Genomic DNA, 27,409 nt, shown 5'->3' with positions numbered 1-27,409 from the left:
AGAACGCCAGGCTACAGGCCGAACCAGAGAACGCCAGGCTACAGGCCGAACGCCAGGCTAGGCCGAACCAGAGAACGCAGGCTACAGGCCGAACCAGAGAACGCCAGGCTACAGGCCGAACCAGAGAACGCCACCAGGCCGACTACAGGCCGAACCAGAGAACGCCAGACTACAGGCCGAACCAGAGAACACCAGACTACAGGCCGAACCAGAGAACGCCAGGCTACAGGCCGAACCAGAGAACACCAGACTACAGGCCGAACCAGAGAACACCAGACTACAGGCCGAACCAGAGAACACCAGACTACAGGCCGAACCAGAGAACACCAGACTACAGGCCGAACCAGAGAACACCAGACTACAGGCTGAACCAGAGAACACCAGACTACAGGCTGAACCAGAGAACACCAGGCTACAGGCCGAACCAGAGAACACCAGACTACAGGCTGAACCAGAGAACACCAGACGCAGACTACAAGCTGAACATGAGAAAACAAAAACTTACTTTTTGTATGTCTCAGTGATGCTCTGTGGAGAGAGAAATAGACAGTAGATGAGATACAAACCCTCACACACAGCTAGAATTAACCCAATATAGAATGTTCTAGAAGGCTACAACGCAGAGCCAGGAAAGTAACGGGCTAATTGCTTCTGAAAACCCCTGTTACTGAAGGCATATCTGGAACCCATAACTCCTTGTCCTTACACCCAGATTGTATAATGTGTGGGATATCTGAACCAAACATTTCTCCAAACCTGCACCTATAACTCGGCTGCGGTAGTCAGTGGTTGGTTGATGCAGGAAGCGCGCCGTCTACCACAGCGTCTATATAGTGCTAAAACTAAAACCACCATGTGTAGTCGTTTGACCATAGACCCGGGTAGAATTCTGAGCCCTTTTCTTAACTAATAGCAATTCCCATCCAGTTGACTCATTATGAAAGCCCTCGATGGCGCTGCCCGTGCTAAAACAGGACTGTAGTCTTCCATCCAACTCTATGAGTCTGACCATCGAACAAGATGAGATGAATTGCCATGCTACCTTCATCAACATTTCAGGAACATGAAAACTACAAGACTAAATGTATGGGGGCTTCTCAGAAAACACTTTTCTTGGTTAATTTTACTGCACATAGCCCATCTGTAAACAACCCATCTATCTACTATCCCCATACTGTATTTATTTATCTTGCTCCTTTGCACCCCGGTATCTCAACTTCCACATTCATCATCCTCTGCACATCCTACCAGTCCAGTGTTTAATTGCTATATTGTAATTAATTCCCCACCATGGCCTATTTATTGCCTTACCTCTCTTATCCTACCTCATTTACACATGCTGTATCTATACTGTTCTACTGTATTATTGACTGTATGTTTATTTTCCTCCATGTGTAACTCTGTGTTGTTGTTTGTGTCGAACTGCTTTGCTTTATCTTGGCCAGGTCTCAGTTGTAAATGAGAACTTGTTCTCAACTAGCCTACCTGGTTAAATAAAGGTGAAATAAAAAAACACTTTACATGACCACTTCTCAGAAAACCCCTTTGAATCCTGTAGCACATTTTCTAAATCAAGAAATTGTGAGGGAATGTTTGACAAACTAACCTCGAAGCTGGTGTTTCCTCTGATGTGGTTGTGTATCTGGGCCATGTGTTTGTCCACAGCTACCACCTCGGTCTCCACCCACCTCAGGTTGTCATCTATCATCCCTATGACAGTCCCCTCCTCAGCATCCAGAGCCTAAGGATGGACATTTCGACATTATTACACTGTTGGAACTCATGACAATTTTCTGAGTAATCTAATTATTATTTTGCTGCTGCTATATGCAAATTAGCCCAATGTGAGCCAAAGTATTCAGTATACCAACTAGCCATCAGGCTACACACAGAGTATACCAACTAGCCATCAGGCTACACACAGAGTATACCAACTAGCCATCAGGCTACTCACAGAGTATACCAACTAGCCATCAGGCTACACAGAGTATACCATTTGCTATGGTTTGCCATCTCTTAGTTTATTAAATAACAAAAAGCAGATGAAATTTGAGAACACGGTATTGTAGGGTAAGTAAACAAAACCATCAGCTTACAAAACCTAACTGTGAAATGACACTGTGAAATGACTGTTTGAATACTCAACATGACTAATACTGAGACAGGATCCTCGGTGGTAAAACAGTGTTTTCAACGCCAGGATTGTTGGGTTCGATTCCCACAGAGGCCACCCACACAAACAGACAGTATGCAAGCACGACTACTTCCTTCTGGATAAAGGCGTTAGCCAAATGCCATATGTTACTATAATAATGTGAGTGTGTGTGTGGTGACATAATACAGTTGAAGTCAGAAGTTTACATACACCTTGATTTTCCCATGATGTCAAGCAAAGAGCCACTGAGTTTGAAGGTAGGCCTTGAAATACATCCACAAGTATACCTCCAATTGATTCAAAAGAGGTCAATTAGCCTATCAGAAGCTTCAAACGCCATGACATAATTTTCTGGAATTTTCCAAGCTGTTTAAAGGCACAGTCAACTTAGTGCATGTAAACTTCTGTATCACTGTAATTGTGATACAGTGAATTATAAGTTAAAAATAATCTGTCTGTAAACAATTGTTGGAAAAATTACTTGTGTCATGCACAAAGTAGATATCTTTACCGACTTGCCAAAACTATAGTTTGTTAACAATACATTTGTGGAGTGGTTGAAAAACAAGTTAATGACTCCAACCTAAGTGCATTTAAACTTCAACTGTATATACACACACTAACCTCCAGTAGGTCATCCTTCTCATCCAACAGGAACTGGACTAGAGATCCCACATCCTCTTCAATCTTCTCCTTCAGCTTCAGCTTCTTTAACTAGAAGATGTGATAACATGGGGAAAAGACACTGGCGTCAGCTAATGGTCATCTGACATAACGACTGTCAGTCTAACCAGAGGAGGAACGAACACACACGACTGTCAGTCTAACCAGAGGAGGAACGAACACACACGACTGTCAGTCTAACCAGAGGAGGTACCAACACACACGACTGTCAGTCTAACCAGAGGAGGAACGAACACACACGACTGTCAGTCTAACCAGAGGAGGTACGAACACACACGACTGTCAGTCTAACCAGAGGAGGTACGAACACACACATGACTGTCAGTCTAACCAGAGGAGGTACGAACACACGACTGTCAGTCTAACCAGAGGAGGAACCAACACACACGACTGTCAGTCTAACCAGAGGAGGTACGAACACACACGACTGTCAGTCTAACCAGAGGAGGAACGAACACACACGACTGTCAGTCTAACCAGAGGAGGTACGAACACACACGACTGTCAGTCTAACCAGAGGAGGTACGAACACACGACTGTCAGTCTAACCAGAGGAGGAACGAACACACACGACTGTCAGTCTAACCAGAGGAGGTACCAACACACACGACTGTCAGTCTAACCAGAGGAGGTACGAACACACACGACTGTCAGTCTAACCAGAGGAGGAACGAACACACACGACTGTCAGTCTAACCAGAGGAGGTACCAACACACACACGACTGTCAGTCTAACCAGAGGAGGAACCAACACACACAACTGTCAGTCTAACCAGAGGAGGTACGAACACACACAACTGTCAGTCTAACCAGAGGAGGAACCAACACACACGACTGTCAGTCTAACCAGAGGAGGAACCAACACACACAGGAACCGGGATTCATTGGACAAGGTGATGTTTTTCCACTCCCCGATTGTCCAGTGTTGATGATCGCCTGCCCACAGGAGCTGCTAGGAGCAGAACCCGGTGTGGATAGTCCATATGTGACAAGGACCGACCCGCCGCTGTCTGGATGTTGTCTGTTTGTCTCACCGTTCTGGGTAAACTGAGACACTGTCGTGCGTGAAAAAGCCCAGGAGGCTGTTTCTGAGATACTGGAACCATCGCGCCTGGCACCAATGATCATACCACACTCAGCCTCTAAGGTCACTATGATCATACCACACTCAGTCTCTAAGGTCACTATGATCATACTACACTCAGTCTCTTAGGTCACTATGATCATACCACACTCAGCCTCTTAGGTCACTATGATCATACCACACTCAGCCTCTTAGGTCACTATGATCATACCACACTCAAAGTTTTAGGTCACTGGTTTTGCCCATTCTGAATGTCTCGATGCCTCTCTGCCTGCTTTATAGAACAAGCCACGGCCACGTGACTCAATGTCTGTAGGACCGAACCATTTTGGTGAACAGGGTGGTGTCGCCTAACAAACTGGCTACTGATATATACAGTACCAGTCAGAAGTTTGGACATACGTGTTATTACATAGTTTTGATGTTCTCACTCTTATTATAAGATGTAGAAAATAGTACTAATAAAAGGAAAAACCTTGAATGTGGAGGTGTGTCCAAACTCTAGACTGGTTCTGTCTGTTAATTAATCATTATAATTAATAAATACATAAATAAAATTAATGATCTGTAATTAATTAATTTATATATATATATATAAATACAATTTATAATCTGTAATTAATTCATTAATATATATATATATAAATACAATTTATAATCTGTAATTAATTAATATATATATTAATATATATATTTCACTTTCACTGGTATACCAACAGCATATCTATGTATGTCCAGAGCCCAGCTGTGTACCTTGGCTTCATTCTTGGTCTGCTCATCCACAGCCTTCACTCTGGTACACACAGTCTTGTGCCATGTTAATTCCACCAGCCTCAGACGCAGTTCGCTCTGAGAGAAACACACATTCACACACTTTACCGTGTTCAACCACTCAATCCATCTTAAAAAGGGCAATCTGCAGTTCAAACAATAACAAAGCAGACACCCCGTCACTGTTTTGGTAAACAGCTGACGGACAGGGCTGGAGAAATGTAACCAGTCTCTTCATAGACAGAGCTATGGATGCAAGGACTGACCATCAATGATATTAAAATGATACCTTTGCATTGTTTACAAACAACGGAGTAAAACCAAGCTTCCATTTTGGGTTCTGATTATGGGGTAAACGACAGTTGAACTAAAGCTCATGACACATTTACAAGTTATATGCTTCTGGAATCATATCATCCATTTAAATATCCCAAGATGGCTGTATCAGATTGACTCTTTCAGAAACCATAACAACAAATCTTTATCAGCAACAGCAGCATGTTGTGTCCTCGGGGCCTCACCTTCATATCCTCAAGGACCTCTGGAACAGGAGCCACATCATGGTGTCTGAAAAGACAAGGGAACACCATCATGTTATTTAAGGATTTGGTTTGAATGCTCTACGTGACAGAAACTCTGGCCTTGAGAGCATCAGTTTGGTGATATCCACCCGATTGTTCAAAGAGAGAATTTGAGGGAAGGGTAGGCTAACGTGTTCCTAGATCAGTGGTTAACGGTCAACCTCCAACCAGTGATAGAGGAAACAAAATGTTTGATCAAATACTACACATTTTACAAACACTTTACAAACACTTTCACAGAATTCTCATTACCGTAACAGAATTCTCATTACCGTAACAGAATTCTCATTACCGTAACAGAATTCTCATTACCGTAACAGAATTCTCATTACCGTACCGTAACAGAATTCTCATTACCGTAACAGAATTTGAATCCCCAAAAAGCATTTAACAAATCAATATTTCTAAAAAAATAAAAAAAAAATAAACACCGCTCCCCTGAAAGGCCCAATTTAAACAAACTGAAAAAAGTCTGGGGAAGGGTACCAAAACATTTCTGCAGCATTGAAGGTCCCCAAGAACACAGTGGCCTCCATCATTCTTAAATGGATGAAGTTTGGAACCACAAGACTCTTCCTAGATCTGGACACCTGGCCAAACTGAACAGTCAGTGGAGAGGGGCCTTGGTCAGGGAAGTGACCAAGAACCCGATGGTCATTCTGACAGAGCTCCAGAGTTCCTCTGTGGAGATGGGAGAACCTTTATGGTAGAGTGGCCAGACGGAAGCCACTCCTTAGTTTTTTTTAACCTTTATTTAACTAGGCAAGTCAGTTAAGAACATATTCTTATTTTCAATGACAGCCTAGGAACACTGGGTTAACTGCCTGTTCAGGGGCAGAAGGACAGATTTGTATCTTGTCAGCTCGGGGATTCGATCTTGCAACCTTTCGGTTACTAGTCCAACACTCTAACCACTAGGCTACGCTGCCACACATGGAGCTTATAGACAAACCTACAGGACTCTCAAACCATGAGAAACAAAACCCTCTGGTCTGATGAAACCAATATTGAACTATTTGGCCTGAATGCCAAGCGTCACATCTGGAGGAAACCTGGCACCATCCCTAAGGTGAAGCATGATGGTGGCAGCATCATGTCTGGAGGAAACCTGGCACCATCTCTACAGTGAAGCATGGTGGTGGCAGCATTATGTCTGGAGGAAACCTGGCACCATCCATAAGGTGAAGCATAATGGTGGCAGCATCATGCCTGGAGGAAACCTGGCACCATCATGTCTGGAGGAAACCTGGCACTATCCCTAAGGTGAAGCATGATGGTGGCAGCATCATGCTGACTTACCAAGTTAAATAAAAGTTTAATAAAAAAAATATTTAAAAAATGCTGTGGGGATGTTTTTCAGCCGTAGGGACTGGGAGACTAGTCAGGATCGAGGGAAAGATGAACAGAGCAAAGAACAGAGATCCTTGATGTAAACCTACTCCAGAGCGCTCAGGACCTCAGACTGGGGTGAAGATTCACCTTCCAACAGGACAACAACCCTAAATACAAAACCCTCTTAGGCCTCACTCCCCCCTATCTGAGATATCTACTGCAGCCCTAATCCTCCACATACAAACACCCGTTCTGCCAGTCACATTCTGTTAAAGGTCCCCAAAGCACACACATCCCCGGGTCGCTCCTCTTTCCAGTTCTCTGCAGCTAGCGACTGGAACGAGCTGCAACAAACACTCAAACTGGACAGTTTTATCTCCATCTCTTCATTCAAAGACTCAATCATGGACACTGACAGTCGTGGCTGCTTTGCGTGACGTATTGTTGTCTCTACCTTCTTTCTTGCCCTTTGTGCTGTTGTCTGTGCCCATAAATGTTTGTACCACGTTTTGGGCCGCTACCATGTTGTCATGCTGTGTTGTCATGAGTTGCCGCCTTGCTGCGTTGCCGCCTTGCTGCGTTGCCGCCTTGCTGCGTTGCGGCCTTGCTGCGTTGCCGCCTTGCTGCGTTGCCGCCTTGCTGCGTTGCCGCCTTGCTGCGTTGCCGCCTTGCTGCGTTGCCTTGCTGCGTTGCCTGCTGCTTGCTGCGTTTGCCGCCCGCCTTGCTGCGTGCGTTGCTGCGCCCGCCTTGCTGCGTTGCCGCCTTGCTGCGTTGCCGCCTTGCTGCGTTGCCGCCTTGCTGCGTTGCCGTGTTGCCATGTGTTGCCATGTGTTGCTACCTTGCTGTGTTGCCATGTGTTGCTACCTTGCTGTGTTGCCATGTGTTGCTACCTTGCTATGTTGTTGTCTTAGGTCTCTCTTTATGTAGTGTTGTGGTGTCTCTTGTCGTGATGTGTTTTTTTGTACTATATTTCTATGTTATTTATTTTTTTAATCCCAACTCCCGTCCCAACAGGAGGTTTTATGCCTTTTGGTTGGCCGTCGTTGTAAATAAGAATTTGTTCTTAACTGACTTGCCTAGTTAAATAAAAAAGGTTAAACATTATTATTATTTTTTTTTATAAAATAAAAAGCACACAGCCAAGACAACACAGGAGTGGCTTCGGGACATGTCTCTGAATGTCCTTACTGTGTTCCAACCACTCAATCCATCTTAAAAGGGCAATCTGCAGTTCAAACAATAATAAAGCAGGCACCCCCCCCCCCTAAACCAATCGCACATCTCCGGAGAGACCTAAAAATAGCTGTGCAGCAAAGCTCCCCATCCAACCTGACAGAACTTGAGAGGATCTGCAGAGAAGAATGGGAGACACTCCCCAAATACAGGTGTGCCAAGCTTGTAGCATCAGACACAAGGAGACTCCAGGCTGTGATCACTGCAAAACGGTGTTTCAACAAAGTACCGAGTAAAGGGTCTGAATACTTATATATATATATATATATATATACACACACACATTTGATTTTTTAAAATAAAAACCTGTTTTTGCTTTGTCATTATGGGGTATTGTGTGTAGATTGATGAGGGGGGGGACGATTTCACACATTTTAGAACAAGGCTGTAACATAAAATGTGGAAAAAGTCAGAGTCTCTGAATACTGAATACTCTGAATGCACTGTGCGAATTAACTTTTTATTTTACCTTTATTTAACTAGGAAAGTCGGTTAAGAAAAAAAAATCTTATTTTCAATGACTGTCTAGGAACAGTGGGTTAACTGATCTAGGAACAGTGGGTTAACTGCCTTGTTCAGGGGCAGAATGACAGATTTTGTACCTTGTCAGCTCGGGGATTTGAACTTGCAACCTTTCGGTTACTAGTCCAATGCTCTAACCACTAGGCTACCCTGCCGAATGCACTGTTTATGTCATTCAAATATACTGAAGAAAAATATGATTTACTGAGTTACAGTCCATATTAAGAAATCAGTAAATTGAAATAAATACATTAGGCCCTATTCTCTGAATTTTACATGACTAGGCAGGGGTGCAGTCATGGGTGGGCCTTGGAGGGCATAAGCCCGCCCACTTGGACGCTAAACCCACCCACTGGGGAGCCAGGCCCAGCCAATCAGGATGAGTTTTTCCCCCCAAAAAAGGGCTTTATTACAGAAATAAGTACTTCGTTGACCTTTGAAAACTGAATTTAAAGACAAAAGACTCAAGGCCTTCTAATCAGATGAATGAATTTAATATTTTAAAAAGGACCCGCGGACAACAGGGACACTCAAAGTCAAACTTGAATGGATCATTGTTAACAGTTAACTGGTCTAGGAACAGTGGGTTAACTGATCTAGGAACAGTGGGTTAACTGATCTAGGAACAGTGGGTTAACTGATCTAGGAACAGTGGGTTAACTGATCTAGGAACAGTGGGTTAACTGATCTAGGAACAGTGGGTTAACTGATCTAGGAACAGTGGGTTAACTGATCTAGGAACAGTGGGTTAACTGATCTAGGAACAGTGGGTTAACTGATCTAGGAACAGTGGGTTAACTGATCTAGGAACAGTGGGTTAACTGATCTAGGAACAGTGGGTTAACTGATCTAGGAACAGTGGGTTAACTGGTCTAGGAACAGTGGGGTTAACTGGAGAGATTCCAACGAACATGATGCACCATAGTACACATCTTTCAGGAGCTCTGTCGGGGCAGTTCCGTTAGATCTCTCATATACTGCTTACAGACACGTTGCATAGGCATATTTCCTTTGGGTTGGTGCCTGCATGCGCCTGGCACCATCTCTGATCTTAACTTAAAGAACATACTCTGACTGTTCTGCCAGATGGTCCTAAGGGGGGGGGGGGTCCTTCTGTAGCTCAGTTGGTAGAGCATGGCGCTTGTAACGCCAGGGTAGTGGGTTCGATCCCCGGGACCACCCATACGTAGAATGTATGCACACATGACTGTAAGTCGCTTTGGATAAAAGCGTCCGCTAAATGGCATATATTATTATTATTATATTATAACCATCTCCCCATCATATCTTTACCAAACACAGGCAGGAACCAAGGATTATTTATGACCTGAAAGATTAGGTGAACATTTTCAAGGCCGTCTCTTCACATGATACAATGTCCTTCACAACTCTTAACACCCCAGAACAGAATCAAGCACCTGACACAATTACACAACTATTTTTTGTTATGCGTTTCTGAGATCAGGGTAGGGAAAGCTGATCCTAGATCTGTAGGCCTCAGGGGTAAACTTGGAACATGTGTTACCTGTGTGCCCGGGACTCCCTACACACCACACAGATGGGTTTTTTGTCGGTGTGACAATAGAGCTTCAGCTCCTCTCCATGCCTGTCGCATTTCCCATCTATCTGGACACGCTTGGACGGAGCCGGCTGCTCACAGGGCTTCAGACACTCCAACCCACTCAGCTTATCAACAAGGTTCTTAACCAGGTAGTTCTTGGTGAAGCTGATCTTGTTAAATATCTACAGAGAAAGAGAAACATTTAGAACAAACATCTTTTAGATTATTACCATCAAATGAAAAGGAGGTACTGAATTAGCTTGCTACAACAACAGGTAGAGCTGGGCGATATGGTCAAAAATACACTACATGACCAAAAGTATGTGGACACCTGCTCGCCGAACAGCTCATTCCAAAACCATGGCCATTAATATGGAGTTGGTCCCCCCCTTTGCTGCTATAACAGCCTCAACTCTTCTGGGAAGGCTTTCCACTAGATGTTGGAACATTGCTGTGGGGACTTGCTTCCATTCAGCCACAAGAGCATTAGTGAGGTCGGGTGATTAGGCCTGGCACGTAGCCGGTGTTCCAATTCATCCCAGAGGTGTTCGGTGGGGTTGAGGTCAGGGCTCTGTGCACAACGATCTCGACAAACCATTTCTATACGGACCTTGCTTTGTGCCCAGAGGAATTGTCAGTCTGAAACAAGAAAGGGCCTTCCCCAAACTTTTGCCACAAAGTTGGAAGCACAAAATTGTCTAGAATGTATGCTGCAGTTGTTAAGATTTTCCTTCACTGGAACAAAGAGGCCTAGCCTGAACCATGGAAAATAGCCCCAGACCATTATTCATCCTCAAACTTTACAGTTGGCACTATGCATTGGGGCAGGTAGCATTCTCCAGGGATCCGCCGAACCCAGATTTGTCTGTTGGACTGCCAGATGTTGTTGAATCACTCCAGAGAACACAGATGTTGTTGAATCACTCCAGAGAACACAGATGTTGTTGAATCACTCCAGAGAGCACAGATGTTGTTGAATCACTCCAGAGAACACAGATGTTGTTGAATCACTCCAGAGAGCACAGATGTTGTTGAATCACTCCAGAGAGCACAGATGTTGTTGAATCACTCCAGAGAACACAGATGTTGTTGAATCACTCCAGAGAGCACAGATGTTGTTGAATCACTCCAGAGAGCACAGATGTTGCTGAATCACTCCAGAGAGCACAGATGTTGCTGAATCACTCCAGAGAGCACAGATGTTGCTGAATCACTCCAGAGAGCACAGATGTTGTTGAATCACTCCAGAGAGCACAGATGTTGTTGAATCACTCCAGAGAACACGTTTCCACTGCTCCAGAGTCCAATGGCAGAGAGCTTTACACCACTCCAGCCAACGCTTGGCATTGCACATGGGGATCTTAGGCCTTTGTGCAGCTGCTCGGCCTTGTAAACCCATTTCATGAAGCTCCCGATGAACAGTTATTGTGCTGACGTTGCTTCCAGGCAGTTTGGAACTCAGTAATGAGTGTTGCAACAGAGGACAGACGATTTTTAAGTGCTACGTGCTTCAGCGGTTCCATTCTGTGAGCTTGTGTGGCCTACCACGTCGCAGCTGAGCTGTTGTTGCTCCTGGATGTTTCCACGTAACAATAACAGCACTTACAGTTGACCGGGGCAGCTCTAGCAGGGAAGAAATTTGACATACGAACTTGTTGGAAAAGGTGGCATCCTATGACGGTGCCACATTGAAAGTCACGGAGCTCTTCAGTAAGGCCATTCTACCGCAAATGTTTGGTTATGGAGATTGCATGGCTGTGAGCTGGATATTATACAACTGTCAGGAACTTGTGGGCTGAAAAATAGAAATCCACTAATTTGAATGGGTGTCCACATACTTTTGTAACTATAGTGTTTTTTCTTATTTTACATTTCAAAATAATTAAAGTTCTCAATATATGCACATGACATGAGAACAAGGTTTCTCAAGCTGGGTCACTTGGAACCCCCCCCCCCAAGGGGTGCATGTTTTAGTTTTTGCCCTAGCACTACACAGCTGATTTAAATAAACTAATCATCAAGGTTTGATCATTTGAATCAGCTGTGTAGGGACAAAACCAAAAACGTACAGGCCTTGGGGTCCAGAGGTCAGCGTATGGGAAACGCTGCCCTAGGATGACAACATATGAATTAAAAATGGATTTTAATGGGCTTTCTGATGGTTTCATACTCAATTAAACTAGGATAAAACTGACAGAGAAGTAGCCCAACATGTAATAGAACAGTTCATTTATTTTGCAGTTGTATCAAAATGCATTTATAGATTGTATTGTAAGAAATCCATACATGTATGTGGATCGATACCGGTACACCCCCTAAAAATATATCGCCCAGCCCTAGAAAAACCTTGTCCTCCGGGTTACCTTCGCCCATAGTAAACCTACAAGCGTCAGGCTCTTAAAAGAAAATACCTTCATCAATGGCTGCTAAAAGTAGTTCGGGTCTGAATGTGCCCTAACCTTATCACAGGTAATAAAATAGTGTTTCAGACATTGATGACAAAGGGTAACTAAAAACAGGAAAATCACTCCTGCATCTCAGTGTGCCCGTTGCAGGTGAGCGGGAATAATGAAATTGTTTAATCCTTCCCGAATAAAACTTTATTTATACTTTGTGATACTGACAAGAGCAGTGTGGGGTTCTTTCGAGAGAAAGGAGACAAAGTTTGCTATGTGACTAGTTAGTTAGTCACAGAGATGAAGGGTGATTACAGGTTGGCTTGATTAAACAACACCTCGCCATACTACCTAATTATCCACCAAGCTAATTTATAACACAAAGGCTCCGCGTTTTTCAGCAGTGTCGGTGTTATTAACTCATCTCTAACTTTATCCAATTCCAGTGGTAAAACGCTTAAAACAGGTACGGGAAAATGCATTGTAAAATTACACATGCTACGATTAACTTGACCATTCAAGTTGACAAATAAATTGTCTAGCGAGCAAACAGCTGATGAGAATAAAACACGCTAATTAGCATTGAAGCACAACAAACCATTCGGCACTCGGGGCATTGATAACCGACGTCCTCTCCTCCGTTCTCCTCCCAATGCATCAGGATGCAGAACTTGCAGAAATTGTGTCCGCATTTGAGAATGACCGGGTCGTTGAAGTAGTCAAGACAGATGGCACAAATCAACTCTTTCTGTAGCTCGATGCCCGCACCGCTGGATCCCGCAGCCATGTTGTTTACCCAGCTACCGACAACACTTTTCCGTAGCGTGGAAGAAAGCGGAAGTGTTGGCTCAACACGATTCCTTGGATTGATGATGCGATTGGCTATCCGTTGTCTGGGAAGAGGAAGAGGCGAGGCGAAAGATTTGACTCCGCCCAAAATTTGCCCAATGAAAATAAACCCCAAGAAGCGAGGAACTTTTGTATTGAAGTCATTTATTTGGCAGATTTCTATAGAGTACCACAGTATAAGTCATAATTACCCATAAAACCTAGCGGTCAAACAGGGAAATTGGTCCAGTCGTTTTTCCATCATTAATTTTTCTCCCATAGGGGATTCTGGAAACACTTCAAATAAGAGCTGTGTTTGGTGTAGGTTTACCCTGGCGTGACGTTTTTGATAACCGTGTAAATATCTCTAGGACAAGTGACTTTTATCAATATATTCGGCTCTATTTACTTTCATTAACAGCAGGACAATAACCTAAAACACAAGGCCAAATATACACTGGAGTTGCTTACCAAGAAGACAGAGAATGTTCCTGAGTGGCCGAGTTACAGTTTTGACTTGAATCTACTTGAAAAGCTATGGCAATACCTGAAAAAGGTTATCTAGCAACGATCAACAACCAATTTGACAGAGCTTGAAGAATTTTCTAAAGAATAATGGGCAAATGTTGCACAATCCACTTGGGGATGTGTGTGATTTACCCAGAAAGACTCGCCGTTGTAATCACTGCTCAAGGAGCTTGCTTCTACAAAGTATTTACTCAGGGATGTGAATACGTATGTAAATGAGATATTCCTGTATGTTTTCACTTTGTCATTATGCTGTATTGTGTGTAGATGGGTGGTAAAATTTTTATTTATTTAATCCATTCTGAATTCAGGCTGTAACACAACAACATGTGGAATAAGTCAAGGGGTATGAATACTTTCTGAAGGAACCGTATGGCAATATGTGGCCTTATATATCAAAGAACATGAGATATATATAAAACCCATATAAAAAGTGACATACATTTAAAAATATATTACCATATACTTTAATAAATATATCTTAACATGTATAAATGGGGCGGCAGGGTAGCCTAGTGGTTAGGGCGTTGGACTAGTAAACGGAAGGTTGCAAGTTCAAACCCCCGACCTCGTTCTGCCCCTGAACTGGCAGTTAACCCACTGTTCCTAGGCCGTCATTGAAAATAAGAATTTGTTCTTAACTGACTTGCCTAGTTAAATGAAGGTAAAAAATAAATTTAGAAAATCTCACACCCCCATACAAAACATTACAATATGCATATGTTCAGTATTATCATCATGCAAAATGTACTCAGAACATTATTCTTGTTTAATACATTTATTGCTTTGAAATCTATTCCAGATTGATTGTTTTCTTTTTTTATCTCATAATGAAATCTCAAAAGTAGGGATTAATTATTTAGTAATTGCATTTGGTGTTAGCCATCAATACGACTACTTTATTGTTTATTGTAGCTACTGTAGATGATACGTGCCATCTCATTTGGAGATTAGATTGAGATGGCGTAGACAACTATTGGTTTACAGGTTTACACTGAGTGTACAAAACATTAGGAACACCTCTTTCCATAACATTGACTGACCAGGTGAATCCAGATGAAAGCTCTGGTCCCTTATTGATGTCACTTTTTAAATTAACTCCAATCAGTGTAGATGAAGGAGAGGAGACAGGTTAAAGAATCATTTTTCAAAGCCTTGAGACAATTGAGACATGGATTGTGTATGTGTGCCATTCTGAGGGTTTATGGGCAAGACACAAGTTTTAAGTGCCTTTGAACAGGGTATGGTAGCAGGTGCCAGGCGCACCCGTTTGTGTCAAGAACTGCAACGCTGCTGGGTTTTTCACGCTCAACAGTTTCCCGTGTGTATCAAGAATTGTCCACCACCACCACTGAAAAGACATCCAGCCGACTTGACACAACTGTGGGAAGCAATCGAGTCAACATGGGCCCAGCATCCCTGTGGAACAACTTGTAGAATCCATGCCAAGGATTTCCATTGGGAATCGTTTATGCCTATTGCCACCAGCAGGGGGCGATATATGAGCGTCTCCACTCCCATCAACAACAATGGAAGCTGACTTTGACAAGTCTAACAGTTTTCTCCTACTGTATAATTTGTTTTTTGTTGTTGTTCCGTTTAAACAGGTATGTGGTTTACACGAGCATATTATCTATAGAACATTCTAGAGTCTCAAAGGTTGTCGCATGTACTTCTGCGTTGAAAGGTGGCAGAGCTCGAGCGTTGTTTGTCAAACCCACGAGACATCCTGAAAATCGGTCTTCTCGCGAAAAGTCTGTAACTTCAAACGGTTTGAAGTACAAACTCATGACCAATCTATGGAAAGGGGAGACTCTTCAAAACCTTGTTTCCTAAAGGATACATTTTTATTTGACTGTCTTTTTTTACGTCTTTGTTATTCAATACATTTCTCTGGGCTATAGTAGTAGTAAAGGCCAAATTCTATATTTATCAAGTAATTGTTTTAATGTTTTTTTTTTTTAAACCTAAAAGGCTCCTACAATTCACAATCAAATAGTAAAGTGACCCAAACATAGTAGGACCGCCAGCGTGTCATTGCCTCGTTGCTCAAGTCGTTTCCAAGTGATTTCCATTTTTCTAATGGTTGTCAATTGTTTTGGGTCACCGCTTAACTCTCTGTTTGACTTGTGAAATGATTTGTAATGCATTAATGCAACAATGTTATCATAACTGGCCAAAAAGGGATCACACTAATGTACTTTTTCCTCCATCAACTTTCCCAGACCGTTCATTTGTCCTATGATGTAGGCCTGTTTTACAGACGGCAATAGCAGGAGCAAGCTTGTTTCTTTTCTCGAACAGGCTATTAGGTTTAATATTAACAAAAAATATATACAGTATGTATTATAGCTAGTATTAACTAAATATATACAGTATGTACTATAGTTAGTATTGACTAAATATATACAGTATGTACTATAGCTAGTATTGACTAAATATATACAGTATGTACTATAGCTAGTATAAACTAAATATATACAGTATGTACTATAGCTAGTATTAACTAAATATATATAGTATGTATTATAGCTAGTATTGACTAAATATATACAGTATGTACTATAGTTAGTATTGACTAAATATATACAGTATGTACTATAGTTAGTATTGACTAAATATATACAGTATGTACTATAGCTAGTATTAACTAAATATATACAGTATGTACTATAGTTAGTATTGACTAAATATATACAGTATGTACTATAGCTAGTATTGACTAAATATATACAGTATGTACTATAGCTAGTATAAACTAAATATATACAGTATGTACTATAGCTAGTATTGACTAAATATATACAGTATGTACTATAGTTAGTATTGACTAAATATATACAGTATGTACTATAGCTAGTATTAACTAAGTATATACAGTATGTATTATAGCTAGTATTAACTAAATATATACAGTATGTACTATAGCTAGTATTAACTAAATATATACAGTATGTATTATAGCTAGTATTAACTAAATATATACAGTATGTACTATAGCTAGTATTAACTAAATATATACAGTATGTACTATAGTTAGTATTGACTAAATATATACAGTATGTACTATAGTTAGTATTGACTAAATATATACAGTATGTACTATAGCTAGTATTAACTAAGTATATACAGTATGTATTATAGCTAGTATTAACTAAATATATACAGTATGTACTATAGCTAGTATTAACTAAATATATACAGTATGTATTATAGCTAGTATTAACTAAATATATACAGTATGTACTATAGCTAGTATTAACTAAATATATACAGTATGTACTATAGTTAGTATTGACTAAATATATACAGTATGTACTATAGCTAGTATTGACTAAATATATACAGTATGTACTATAGCTAGTATAAACTAAATATATACAGTATGTACTATAGCTAGTATTAACTAAATATATACAGTATGTACTATAGTTAGTATTGACTAAATATATACAGTATGTACTATAGTTAGTATTGACTAAATATATACAGTATGTACTATAGCTAGTATTAACTAAGTATATACAGTATGTATTATAGCTAGTATTAACTAAATATATACAGTATGTACTATAGCTAGTATTAACTAAATATATACAGTATGTATTATAGCTAGTATTAACTAAATATATACAGTATGTACTATAGCTAGTATTAACTAAATATATACAGTATGTACTATAGTTAGTATTGACTAAATATATACAGTATGTACTATAGTTAGTATTGACTAAATATATACAGTATGTACTATAGCTAGTATTAACTAAGTATATACAGTATGTATTATAGCTAGTATTAACTAAATATATACAGTATGTACTATAGCTAGTATTAACTAAATATATACAGTATGTATTATAGCTAGTATTAACTAAATATATACGGTATGTACTATAGCTAGTATTAACTAAATATATACAGTATGTACTATAGTTAGTATTGACTAAATATATACAGTATGTATTATAGCTAGTATTAACTAAATATATACAGTATGTACTATAGCTAGTATTAACTAAATATATACAGTATGTACTATAGCTAGTATTAACTAAATATATACATTATGTATTATAGCTAGTATTGACTAAATATATACAGTATGTACTATAGTTAGTATTGACTAAATATATACAGTATGTACTACAGTTAGTATTGACTAAATATATACAGTATGTACTATAGTTAGTATTGACTAAATATATACAGTATGTACTATAGTTAGTATTGACTAAATATATACAGTATGTACTATAGTTAGTATTGACTAAATATATACAGTATGTACTATAGCTAGTATTAACTAAGTATATACAATATGTATTATAGCTAGTATTAACTAAATATATACAGTATGTACTATAGCTAGTATTAACTAAATATATACAGTATGTACTATAGCTAGTATTAACTAAATATATACAGTATGTACTATAGTTAGTATTAACTAAATATATACAGTATGTACTATAGCTAGTATTAACTAAATATATACAGTATGTACTATAGCTAGTATTAACTAAATATATACAGTATGTACTATAGCTAGTACTAACTAAATATATACAGTATGTACTATAGCTAGTATTAACTAAATATATACAGTATGTACTATAGCTAGTACTAACTAAATATATACAGTATGTACTATAGCTAGTATTAACTAAATATATACAGTATGTACTATAGCTAGTATTAACTAAATATATACAGTATGTACTATAGTTAGTATTAACTAAATATATACAGTATGTACTATAGCTAGTATTAACTAAATATATACAGTATGTACTATAGCTAGTATTAACTAAATATATACAGTATGTATTATAGCTAGTATTGACTAAATATATACAGTATGTACTATAGCTAGTATTAACTAAATATATACAGTATGTACTATAGTTAGTATTAACTAAATACATACAGTATGTACTATAGCTAGTATGAACTAAATATATACAGTATGTACTATAGCTAGTATTAACTAAATATATACAGTATGTACTATAGTTAGTATTGACTAGATATATACAGTATGTACTATAGCTAGTATTGACTAAATATATACAGTATGTACTATAGTTAGTATTGACTAGATATAGAATATCTTTTTTTCCAAGGAAATCATGTATTTTAAAAAATTTTATTGAACCTTTATTTAACTTGGCAAGTCAGTTAAGAACAAATTCTTATTTTACAATGACGGCCCACCCACGGCCTATACCCCGTACCCCCGTACCCCCGGCCTACCCCCGGCCTACCCTGGCCAAACCCTCCCCTAACCCGGATGGCGCTGGGCCAACTGTGCACCGCCCTATAGGAAGAGGTATAGCCTACTGCTCAAGGGGAACAGCTGGAAGAGAGAGGCTTGATATGTGTATCGCTGAAGTAAGAAGCTAAATATTAGAGCATTCATTAACTAAATATTAGAGCATTCCTGAACGAAATATTAGAGCATTCATGAACTAAATATTAGAGCATTCATTAACTAAATATTAGAGCATTCATGAACTAAATATTAGAGCATTCATGAACTAAATATTAGAGCATTCATTAACTAAATATTAGAGCATTCATTAACTAAATATTAGAGCATTCATTAACTAAATATTAGCGATATAAATATTTACCTGTCAGCGCATATATATATATATTTTTTATTTTTTATTTTTTTATTTTTTATTTTTTTATTAATATATTAGGAAATGGCAGATCTGTGGGTTCCTAGGCTGCGCTCTACGATCCCAGACACCAAAGCTCCCCTATTGATTAGGCCTACGTTTAAGAAAAATCATTCTACCTAAGCTACAACAACACAGTGCAGTGAGGAATTTATACTTTTTATCAAGATAGTACACCATTTTTGTCTATAGCCCTCAAACTCAACTCTGGACCACGAAGCCAGTTCCACTGCATTGTTTTATTGTCCCCCTCTAATCGGGGACTGATTTAGACCTGGGACACCAGGTGGGTGACTCCCCTCTAATCAGGGACTGATTTAGACCTGGGACACCAGGTGGGTGATTCCCCTCTAATCGGGGACTGATTTAGACCAGGGACACCAGGTGGGTGATTCCCCTCTAATCGGGGACTGAATTAGACCTGGGACACCAGGTGGGTGATTCCCCTCTAATCAGGGACTGATTTAGACCTGGGACACCAGGTGGGTGATTCCCCTCTAATCAGGGACTGATTTAGACCTGGGACACCAGGTGGGTGATTCCCCTCTAATCAGGGACTGATTTAGACCAGGGACACCAGGTGGGTGATTCCCCTCTAATCAGGGACTGATTTAGACCAGGGACACCAGGTGGGTGATTCCCCTCTAATCAGGGACTGATTTACACCTGGGACACCAGGTGGGTGATTCCCCTCTAATCAGGGACTGATTTAGACCTGGGACACTAGGTGAGTGATTCCCCTCTAATCAGGGACTGATTTCGACCTGGGACACCAGATGGGTGATTCCTCTCTAATCAGGGACTGATTTAGACCTGGGACACCAGGTGGGTGATTCCCCTCTAATCAGGGACTGATTTAGACCTGTGACACCAGGTGGGTGACTCCCCTCTAATCAGGGACCGATTTAGACCAGGGACACCAGGTGGGTGATTCCCCTCTAATCAGGGACTGATTTAGACCTGGGACACAAGGTGGGTGATTCCCCTCTAATCAGGGACTGATTTAGACCTGGGACACAAGGTAGTTGCAGTTATCAGGTAGAACAGAAAACCAGCAGGCTCCGGACCTGGTAATGTGACGTTGATTACACCTGGTCTATAGGCTGTAAACTGCAGAGATGTAGGCCGATTTGAATAGCGTTTATATTTTTGTCTTGAAAATTAGAGCTAGTGTTATAGATAAGTAATTTTAGGCTTCTCTGCTGATCTGTAAAATTCCCTTGGCCTGCATAAAATTTATTACTAAACTGGTAGGCCAAGGGCTACTGAAGCTTATCTAATAGTTAGAGTATAACAGTGATGGGCAACTCCAGTCCTTAAAGCCTGATTGGTGTCACCCTTCCCCCCCAGCCTTATAGCTAACGCACCCAATGAAACTAATTGCATTCTAAACTGAAGACCATGATTAGATTAATATTGGAGTCTGGTGTGTTAGCTGAGGCAAAAGTGTGATTCTCGTCAGGTCCCTGAGAACTGGAGTTACTCATGCTTGAGTTATAAGAACATACCTGATTCATAAACTTGATTAAACTGTAAAATAATATATAAATATATTTAAAAAAATAGCCTACTCATTTTGCAGAACATATTTATTTATTTTTGGGGGGGAGGAGGATTCAAACATTGTTACAAAAAAGAAAAGTGTTGAAACCACACTCACACACACACACACACACACACACACACACACACACACACACACACACACACACACACACACACACACACACACACACACACACACACACACACACACACACACACACACACACACACACACACACACACACACACACACACCACTCCCCGACACATTGTTATTCATAAATACTCATTCGTAAAAGTTACACGTTGAATATCAAGTTTCAACCTCGGTGCTGAAGTCGTCCGTACACTCGCAGGTAACATTATCTAACATCCGCATCATTCACGTCAGAGCCCCTAAGGGTGTGAATTCGGTGTTTCTCCCTAGATTACATTGCATTGCATAGCTTGGATTGATAAACATGTGAGAAATGTGCCTTTTATATATATTTAAAAAAAAGTGCATTTGGTTATTTATATTTTAGGTGGTGTGTGATAGAACCAAGCCCACAGCTGTGTAGTTTATATCCGGGCCCATATTCAGAATGCCTCTTTGGATAGGGGGGCTGATCTAGGATCAGGTCTTCCCTGTCTATGTAATCTTATTCATTCTGATCTAGGATCAGGTCTTCCCTGTCCATGTAATCTTATTAATTCTGATCTAGGATCAGGTCTTCCCTGTCCATGTAATCTTATTAAGTATGATCTAAAATACTAAACTGATCCTAGATCAACACCCTCCATAATCTTTTAATTCTGATCTTTTCCCTGTCCATGACTTACTCAGTATGATCTAAAATAAAACTATGGATTTTTTTTATTTTTTTTTAGCAATATTTAACTAGGCAAATTCAAATTCTTATTTACAATGAAAGCCTACCAGAGAACAGTGGGTTAACTGCCTTGTTCAGGGGGAGAACGACAGATTTCTTAACCTTGTCAGCTCGGGGATGTCGATCAAGTAACCTTTCGGTTACCTGCCCAACACTCTAACCAGTAGGCAACCTGCCGTCTCATCAGAGCTCTGTCTGGTGAATAAAGGAATGTCCTAATCCAATAGGGTCCAAATGGTACATGACTAACTGCTAGGCAGTTCCCTACTGTCTCCAATGGTAATCTATTCCCTAGTGTCTCTAATGGTAACCTATTCCCTAGTGTCTCCAGTGGTAATCTATTCCCTACTGTCTCCAATGGTAATCTATTCCCTAGTGTCTCTAATGGTAACCTATTCCCTAGTGTCTCCAGTGGTAATCTATTCCCTACTGTCTCCAATGGTAATCTATTCCCTACTGTCTCCAATGGTAATCTATTCCCTACTGTCTCCAATGGTAATCTATTCCCTACTGTCTCCAATGGTAATCTATTCCCTAGTGTCTCTAATGGTAACCTATTCCCTAGTGTCTCCAGTGGTAATCTATTCCCTACTGTCTCCAATGGTAATCTATTCCCTACTGTCTCCAATGGTAATCTATTCCCTACTGTCTCCAATGGTAATCTATTCCCTACTGTCTCCAATGGTAATCTATTCCCTACTGTCTCCAATGGTAACCTATTCCCTAATGTCTCTAATGGTAACCTATTCCCTAGTGTCTCCAATGGTAATCTATTCCCTACTGTCTCCAATGGTAACCTATTCCCTACTGTCTCCAATGGTAATCTATTCCCTACTGTCTCCAATGGTAATCTATTCCCTACTGTCTCCAATGGTAATCTATTCCCTACTGTCTCCAATGGTAATCTATTCCCTACTGTCTCCAATGGTAATCTATTCCCTACTGTCTCCAATGGTAACCTATTCCCTAATGTCTCTAATGGTAACCTATTCCCTAGTGTCTCCAATGGTAATCTATTCCCTACTGTCTCCAGTGGTAACCTATTCCCTAGTGTCTCTAATGGTAACCTATTCCCTAGTGTCTCTAATGGTAACCTATTCCCTAGTGTCTCTAATGGTAACCTATTCCCTAATGTCTCTAATGGTAACCAATTCCCTAGTGTCTCCAGTGGTAACCTATTCCCTACTGTCTCCAGTGGTAACCTATTCCCTAGTGTCTCTAATGGTAACCTATTCCCTAGTGTCTCTAATGGTAACCTATTCCCTAGTGTCTCCAGTGGTAACCTATTCCCTAGTGTCTCTAATGGTAACCTATTCCCTAATGTCTCTAATGGTAACCTATTCCCTAGTGTCTCTAATGGTAACCTATTCCCTAGTGTCTCCAATGGTAACCTATTCCCTAGTGTCTCCAATGGTAACCTATTCCCTAGTGTCTCCAATGGTAATCTATTCCCTATTGTCTCCAGTGGTAACCTATTCCCTAGTGTCTCTAATGGTAACCTATTCCCTAGTGTCTCTAATGGTAACCTATTCCCTAGTGTCTCTAATGGTAACCTATTCCCTAGTGTCTCCAATGGTAATCTATTCCCTACTGTCTCCAGTGGTAACCTATTCCCTAGTGTCTCCAATGGTAATCTATTCCCTACTGTCTCCAGTGGTAACCTATTCCCTAGTGTCTCCAATGGTAATATATTCCCTAGTGTCTCTAATGGTAACCCATTCCCTAGTGTCTCCAGTGGTAACCTATTCCCTAGTGTCTCCAATGGTAATCTATTCCCTACTGTCTCCAGTGGTAACCTATTCCCTAGTGTCTCTAATGGTAACCTATTCCCTAATGTCTCTAATGGTAACCTATTCCCTAGTGTCTCCAATGGTAATCTATTCCCTACTGTCTCCAGTGGTAACCTATTCCCTAGTGTCTCTAATGGTAACCTATTCCCTAGTGTCTCTAATGGTAACCTATTCCCTAGTGTCTCTAATGGTAACCTATTCCCTAATGTCTCTAATGGTAACCTATTCCCTAGTGTCTCTAATGGTAACCTATTCCCTAGTGTCTCCAATGGTAATCTATTCCCTACTGTCTCCAGTGGTAACCTATTCCCTAGTGTCTCTAATGGTAACCTATTCCCTAGTGTCTCCAATGGTAACCTATTCCCTAGTGTCTCCAATGGTAACCTATTCCCTAGTGTCTCCAGTGGTAACCTATTCCCTAGTGTCTCTAATGGTAACCTATTCCCTAGTGTCTCCAATGGTAACCTATTCCCTACTGTCTCCAATGGTAACCTATTCCCTAATGTCTCTAATGGTAACCTATTCCCTAGTGTCTCTAATGGTAACCTATTCCCTAGTGTCTCCAATGGTAATATATTCCCTAGTGTCTCCAATGGTAATCTATTCCCTACTGTCTCCAGTGGTAACCTATTCCCTAGTGTCTCCAATGGTAACCTATTCCCTATTTAATGCAGACATGGTGAAGACAAGTGGTGAATCTCTTCAGGTGCAGATGTAGAAAGTGATGAAATACTGTACTGTGTATAAGGATATAACTCCTGTGTTCCAGCCAGCTGTTCACCAAGTCAGTATTGAGAAAATCTCACATGTCCCCTCCCTCAGCTGAGTATCAAAACAAGTACAAATTCCAGATTTGTGGCTTTAAGAAATGTGTCTCTCTTGACTTATCCAGTGTTCACTTCACAGTATGACTTTTTCTGAACAACCATCAGTGTATTTTGAACAACATGAAAATGAAAACGGACACAGGAAGTGAAATAAAATGCTATGCAAAGTCCTGAACATGACTCCCACAGTAGTAAATGAAGCGAGGACGTAAACTCGTCCAATACACAGTAAATATTCTACAGATACATCTCTATTACAAATTATAAACTGGGTGGTTCTAACCCTGAATGCTGATTGGCTGACAGCCGTGCTATAGCCACAGGTATGTCAAAACATAAAAATTTACTGCTCTATTTACGTTGGTAACCAGTTTATAATAGCAATAAGGCACCTCGGGGAGGGGGGGGGGGGGGGGGGCTTGTGATATATGCCCTATATACCACGGCTAAGGGTTGTGTCGTTCTTAAAGAACAGCCATTAACCGTGGAATATTGGCCACATACCACCCTCCCTTGTGCCTTATTGCTATTATAAACAACCCAGCTGCAACATGCCATCTATATGTATTGTTGCCCTTCTATGAAATGTGTGCTCTATTGAACAAGGCGTCCCCATTGGTTGAGACAATAGTTATCTGTTGTATGAGAGGACCCCATTGGCCAATAAACTAGCTATCTGTTGAATGAGAGTTCCCCAGCCATGAGTCAAGACACTAGCTATTTATTGTATGAGAACTCACCATTGGTGGAGACACTAGATATCTGTTGTATGAGAACTCCCCATTGGTGGAGACACTAGATATCAGTTGTATGAGAACTCCCCATTGGTGGAGACACTAGATATCTGTTGTATGAGAACCCCCATTGGCCAAGACACTAGATATCTGTTGAATGATAGCTCCCATTGGTCAAGACTCTAGCTATATGTTGGTGGTGAGCTCCCATTGGTCATGACACTAGATAGCTGTTGAATGAGGGCTCCCATTGGCCAAGACACAAGGTGGCTGTTGAAGGAGCTCTCCCATTTTCAAGACACTAGATAGCTGTTGAAGGAGAACCCCATTGGTCAAGACACAAGATGGCTGTTTAAGGAGAACCCCCATTGGTCAAGACACTAGATAGCTGTTTAAGGAGAACCCCCATTGGTCAAGACACTAGATAGCTGTTTAAGGAGAACCCCCATTGGTCAAGACACTAGATAGCTGTTTAAGGAGAACCCCCATTGGTCAAGACACTAGATAGCTGTTTAAGGAGAACCCCCATTGGTCAAGACACTAGATAGCTGTTTAAGGAGAACCCCCATTGGTCAAGACACTAGATAGCTGTTTAAGGAGAACCCCCATTGGTCAAGACACTAGATAGCTGTTTAAGGAGAACCCCTATTGGTCTATGTTTAGCTGCTTGAGGCACTTGCAACACAACAGCTACGGAAACAGGAAAAACCATGACATTTATCAAAAGGAGGAGCTGTCTTTAAAACCACAAAACTGATTGCAGCACAGCTTTTCTTTTATAGCTAGGTGTTTTAAATGGGAGAGTTTAAATATACAAGGATGAAGCTTTTCAATCACTTGACTTACATCCACGAGATGGAGCTTTTAAAATATACTCCAGTGACAGTGTAGAAAAATCATGGGGGGGGGGAAACCACATTACAAAAGCCCAAATACTCCTCAATACTCTGTCCATTTTTTTTTCAATCCGTCCATCTCTCTTAGACCTCTGAGCTGTTGCTGCAGTCGTCCATCCTCGCCACCATCATCCCTTCCGTGCTCGCCGACCCCCACACCCTCTCTTTCCTCTCCTCCTTCTGTCTGTACCGGACCACCAGGACGAGGATGATGATGAGGAGGAAGGTAAGCAGCATTCCCACCAACCCCCCCACCACCATCGGCAACCCCTCATCCCCCTCCCCCCTGCTCAGCTCCCTTGGTTCCAGACGGTCGGCGTACAGCTCCACCCCCCCCGCTGCCCTCCTCTTGGTACGGTCCAGGGCGATGTGCATGATGTTGGTGCCACGGTTGTTGTCTGCTCCAATGTCATCGGCCACGTCGGGGACCGCCGCTCCGACCAATCCACTGGTTGACCTCCTCACACGGTGACCTTGACCTTTGACCCCGGGGGTGATGGAGAGGTCGTTGCCCGTGGCAACCAGGGAGTGGTGGTACTCGAGGCTCCTCTTGCCGATGCCGTGGTTGTCGTTGTCTTTGGGGCGGATGGTGTAGATGGTGTGGATGAACCACTCACGACCCGCAGCCACCTGGGACAGGAGGTTAGAGGTTAGAGGTTAGAGCGTGTTGTCTGCACACCTGGGTTCAAATTAATGTGTTTTTGATTATTTGTTATATAAATAATTATTTTCTGTGTATTTGAAGAAATCTATCTTGCTCTCTGGTACACAACATACTGTAACTATCTGGTATACAACATACAGTGGGGCAAAAAAGTATTTAGTCAGCCAAAAATTGTGCAAGTTCTCCCACTTACAAAGATGAGAGAGGCCTGTAATTTTCACCTTAGGTACACTTCAACTAAAGTAGGATTTTTTATGAATTTATTTGCAAATTATGGTGGAAAATAAGTATTTGGTCAACAACAAAAGTGTATCTCATACTTTGTTATATACCCTTTGTTGGCAATGACAGAGGTCAAACGTTTTCTGTAAGTCTTCACAAGCTTGTCAGCTTGCAACCTTCCGGTTACTAGTCCAACGCTCTAACCACTAGGCTACCCTGCCGCCCCAGTAGAGCACAGTACAGTATACTATATTAGAGCACAGTACAGTATAGTATAGTAGAGCACAGTAACGTATACTATGGCAGAACACAGTACAGTATACTATAGCAGAACACAGTACAGTATACTATAGCAGAACACAGTACAGTATACTATAGCAGGACACAGTACAGTATACTATAGCAGAACACAGTACAGTATACTATAGCAGGACACAGTACAGTATACTATAGCAGAACACAGTACAGTATACTATATTAGAGCACAGTACAGTATA

General features: G+C 40.9%; 1 protein-coding gene and 1 pseudogene across 2 annotated transcripts in view; both read right to left on the bottom strand.

Moving 5' to 3' along the window:
- The window catches only part of trim47 (tripartite motif containing 47), a 22,103-nt gene extending 8,982 nt beyond the window's left edge, over window positions 1–13,121 (bottom strand). For both annotated transcript variants that reach the window (XM_046317654.1, XM_046317655.1), the window contains exons 1-7: window positions 12,918–13,121; window positions 9,888–10,105; window positions 5,216–5,261; window positions 4,677–4,772; window positions 2,780–2,869; window positions 1,607–1,741; window positions 506–528 (exon numbers count right to left, since the gene is read on the bottom strand). In XM_046317654.1, the coding sequence (XP_046173610.1) occupies window positions 506–528; window positions 1,607–1,741; window positions 2,780–2,869; window positions 4,677–4,772; window positions 5,216–5,261; window positions 9,888–10,105; window positions 12,918–13,106 (797 nt within the window). In that variant the 5' untranslated portion in view covers window positions 13,107–13,121. The remainder of the gene's footprint in view (window positions 1–505; window positions 529–1,606; window positions 1,742–2,779; window positions 2,870–4,676; window positions 4,773–5,215; window positions 5,262–9,887; window positions 10,106–12,917) is intronic.
- Window positions 13,122–21,830: 8,709 nt separating this feature from the next.
- The window catches only part of LOC124007475, a 240,094-nt pseudogene continuing 234,515 nt past the window's right edge, over window positions 21,831–27,409 (bottom strand).

This window comes from Oncorhynchus gorbuscha, linkage group LG20 (assembly GCF_021184085.1).
Source record: "Oncorhynchus gorbuscha isolate QuinsamMale2020 ecotype Even-year linkage group LG20, OgorEven_v1.0, whole genome shotgun sequence".
In the NCBI taxonomy this organism is placed as follows: domain Eukaryota; kingdom Metazoa; phylum Chordata; class Actinopteri; order Salmoniformes; family Salmonidae; genus Oncorhynchus; species Oncorhynchus gorbuscha.
The sequence above is the reverse complement of the archived record's forward strand: the minus strand, read 5'-3'. Positions and strand labels throughout refer to the sequence as shown.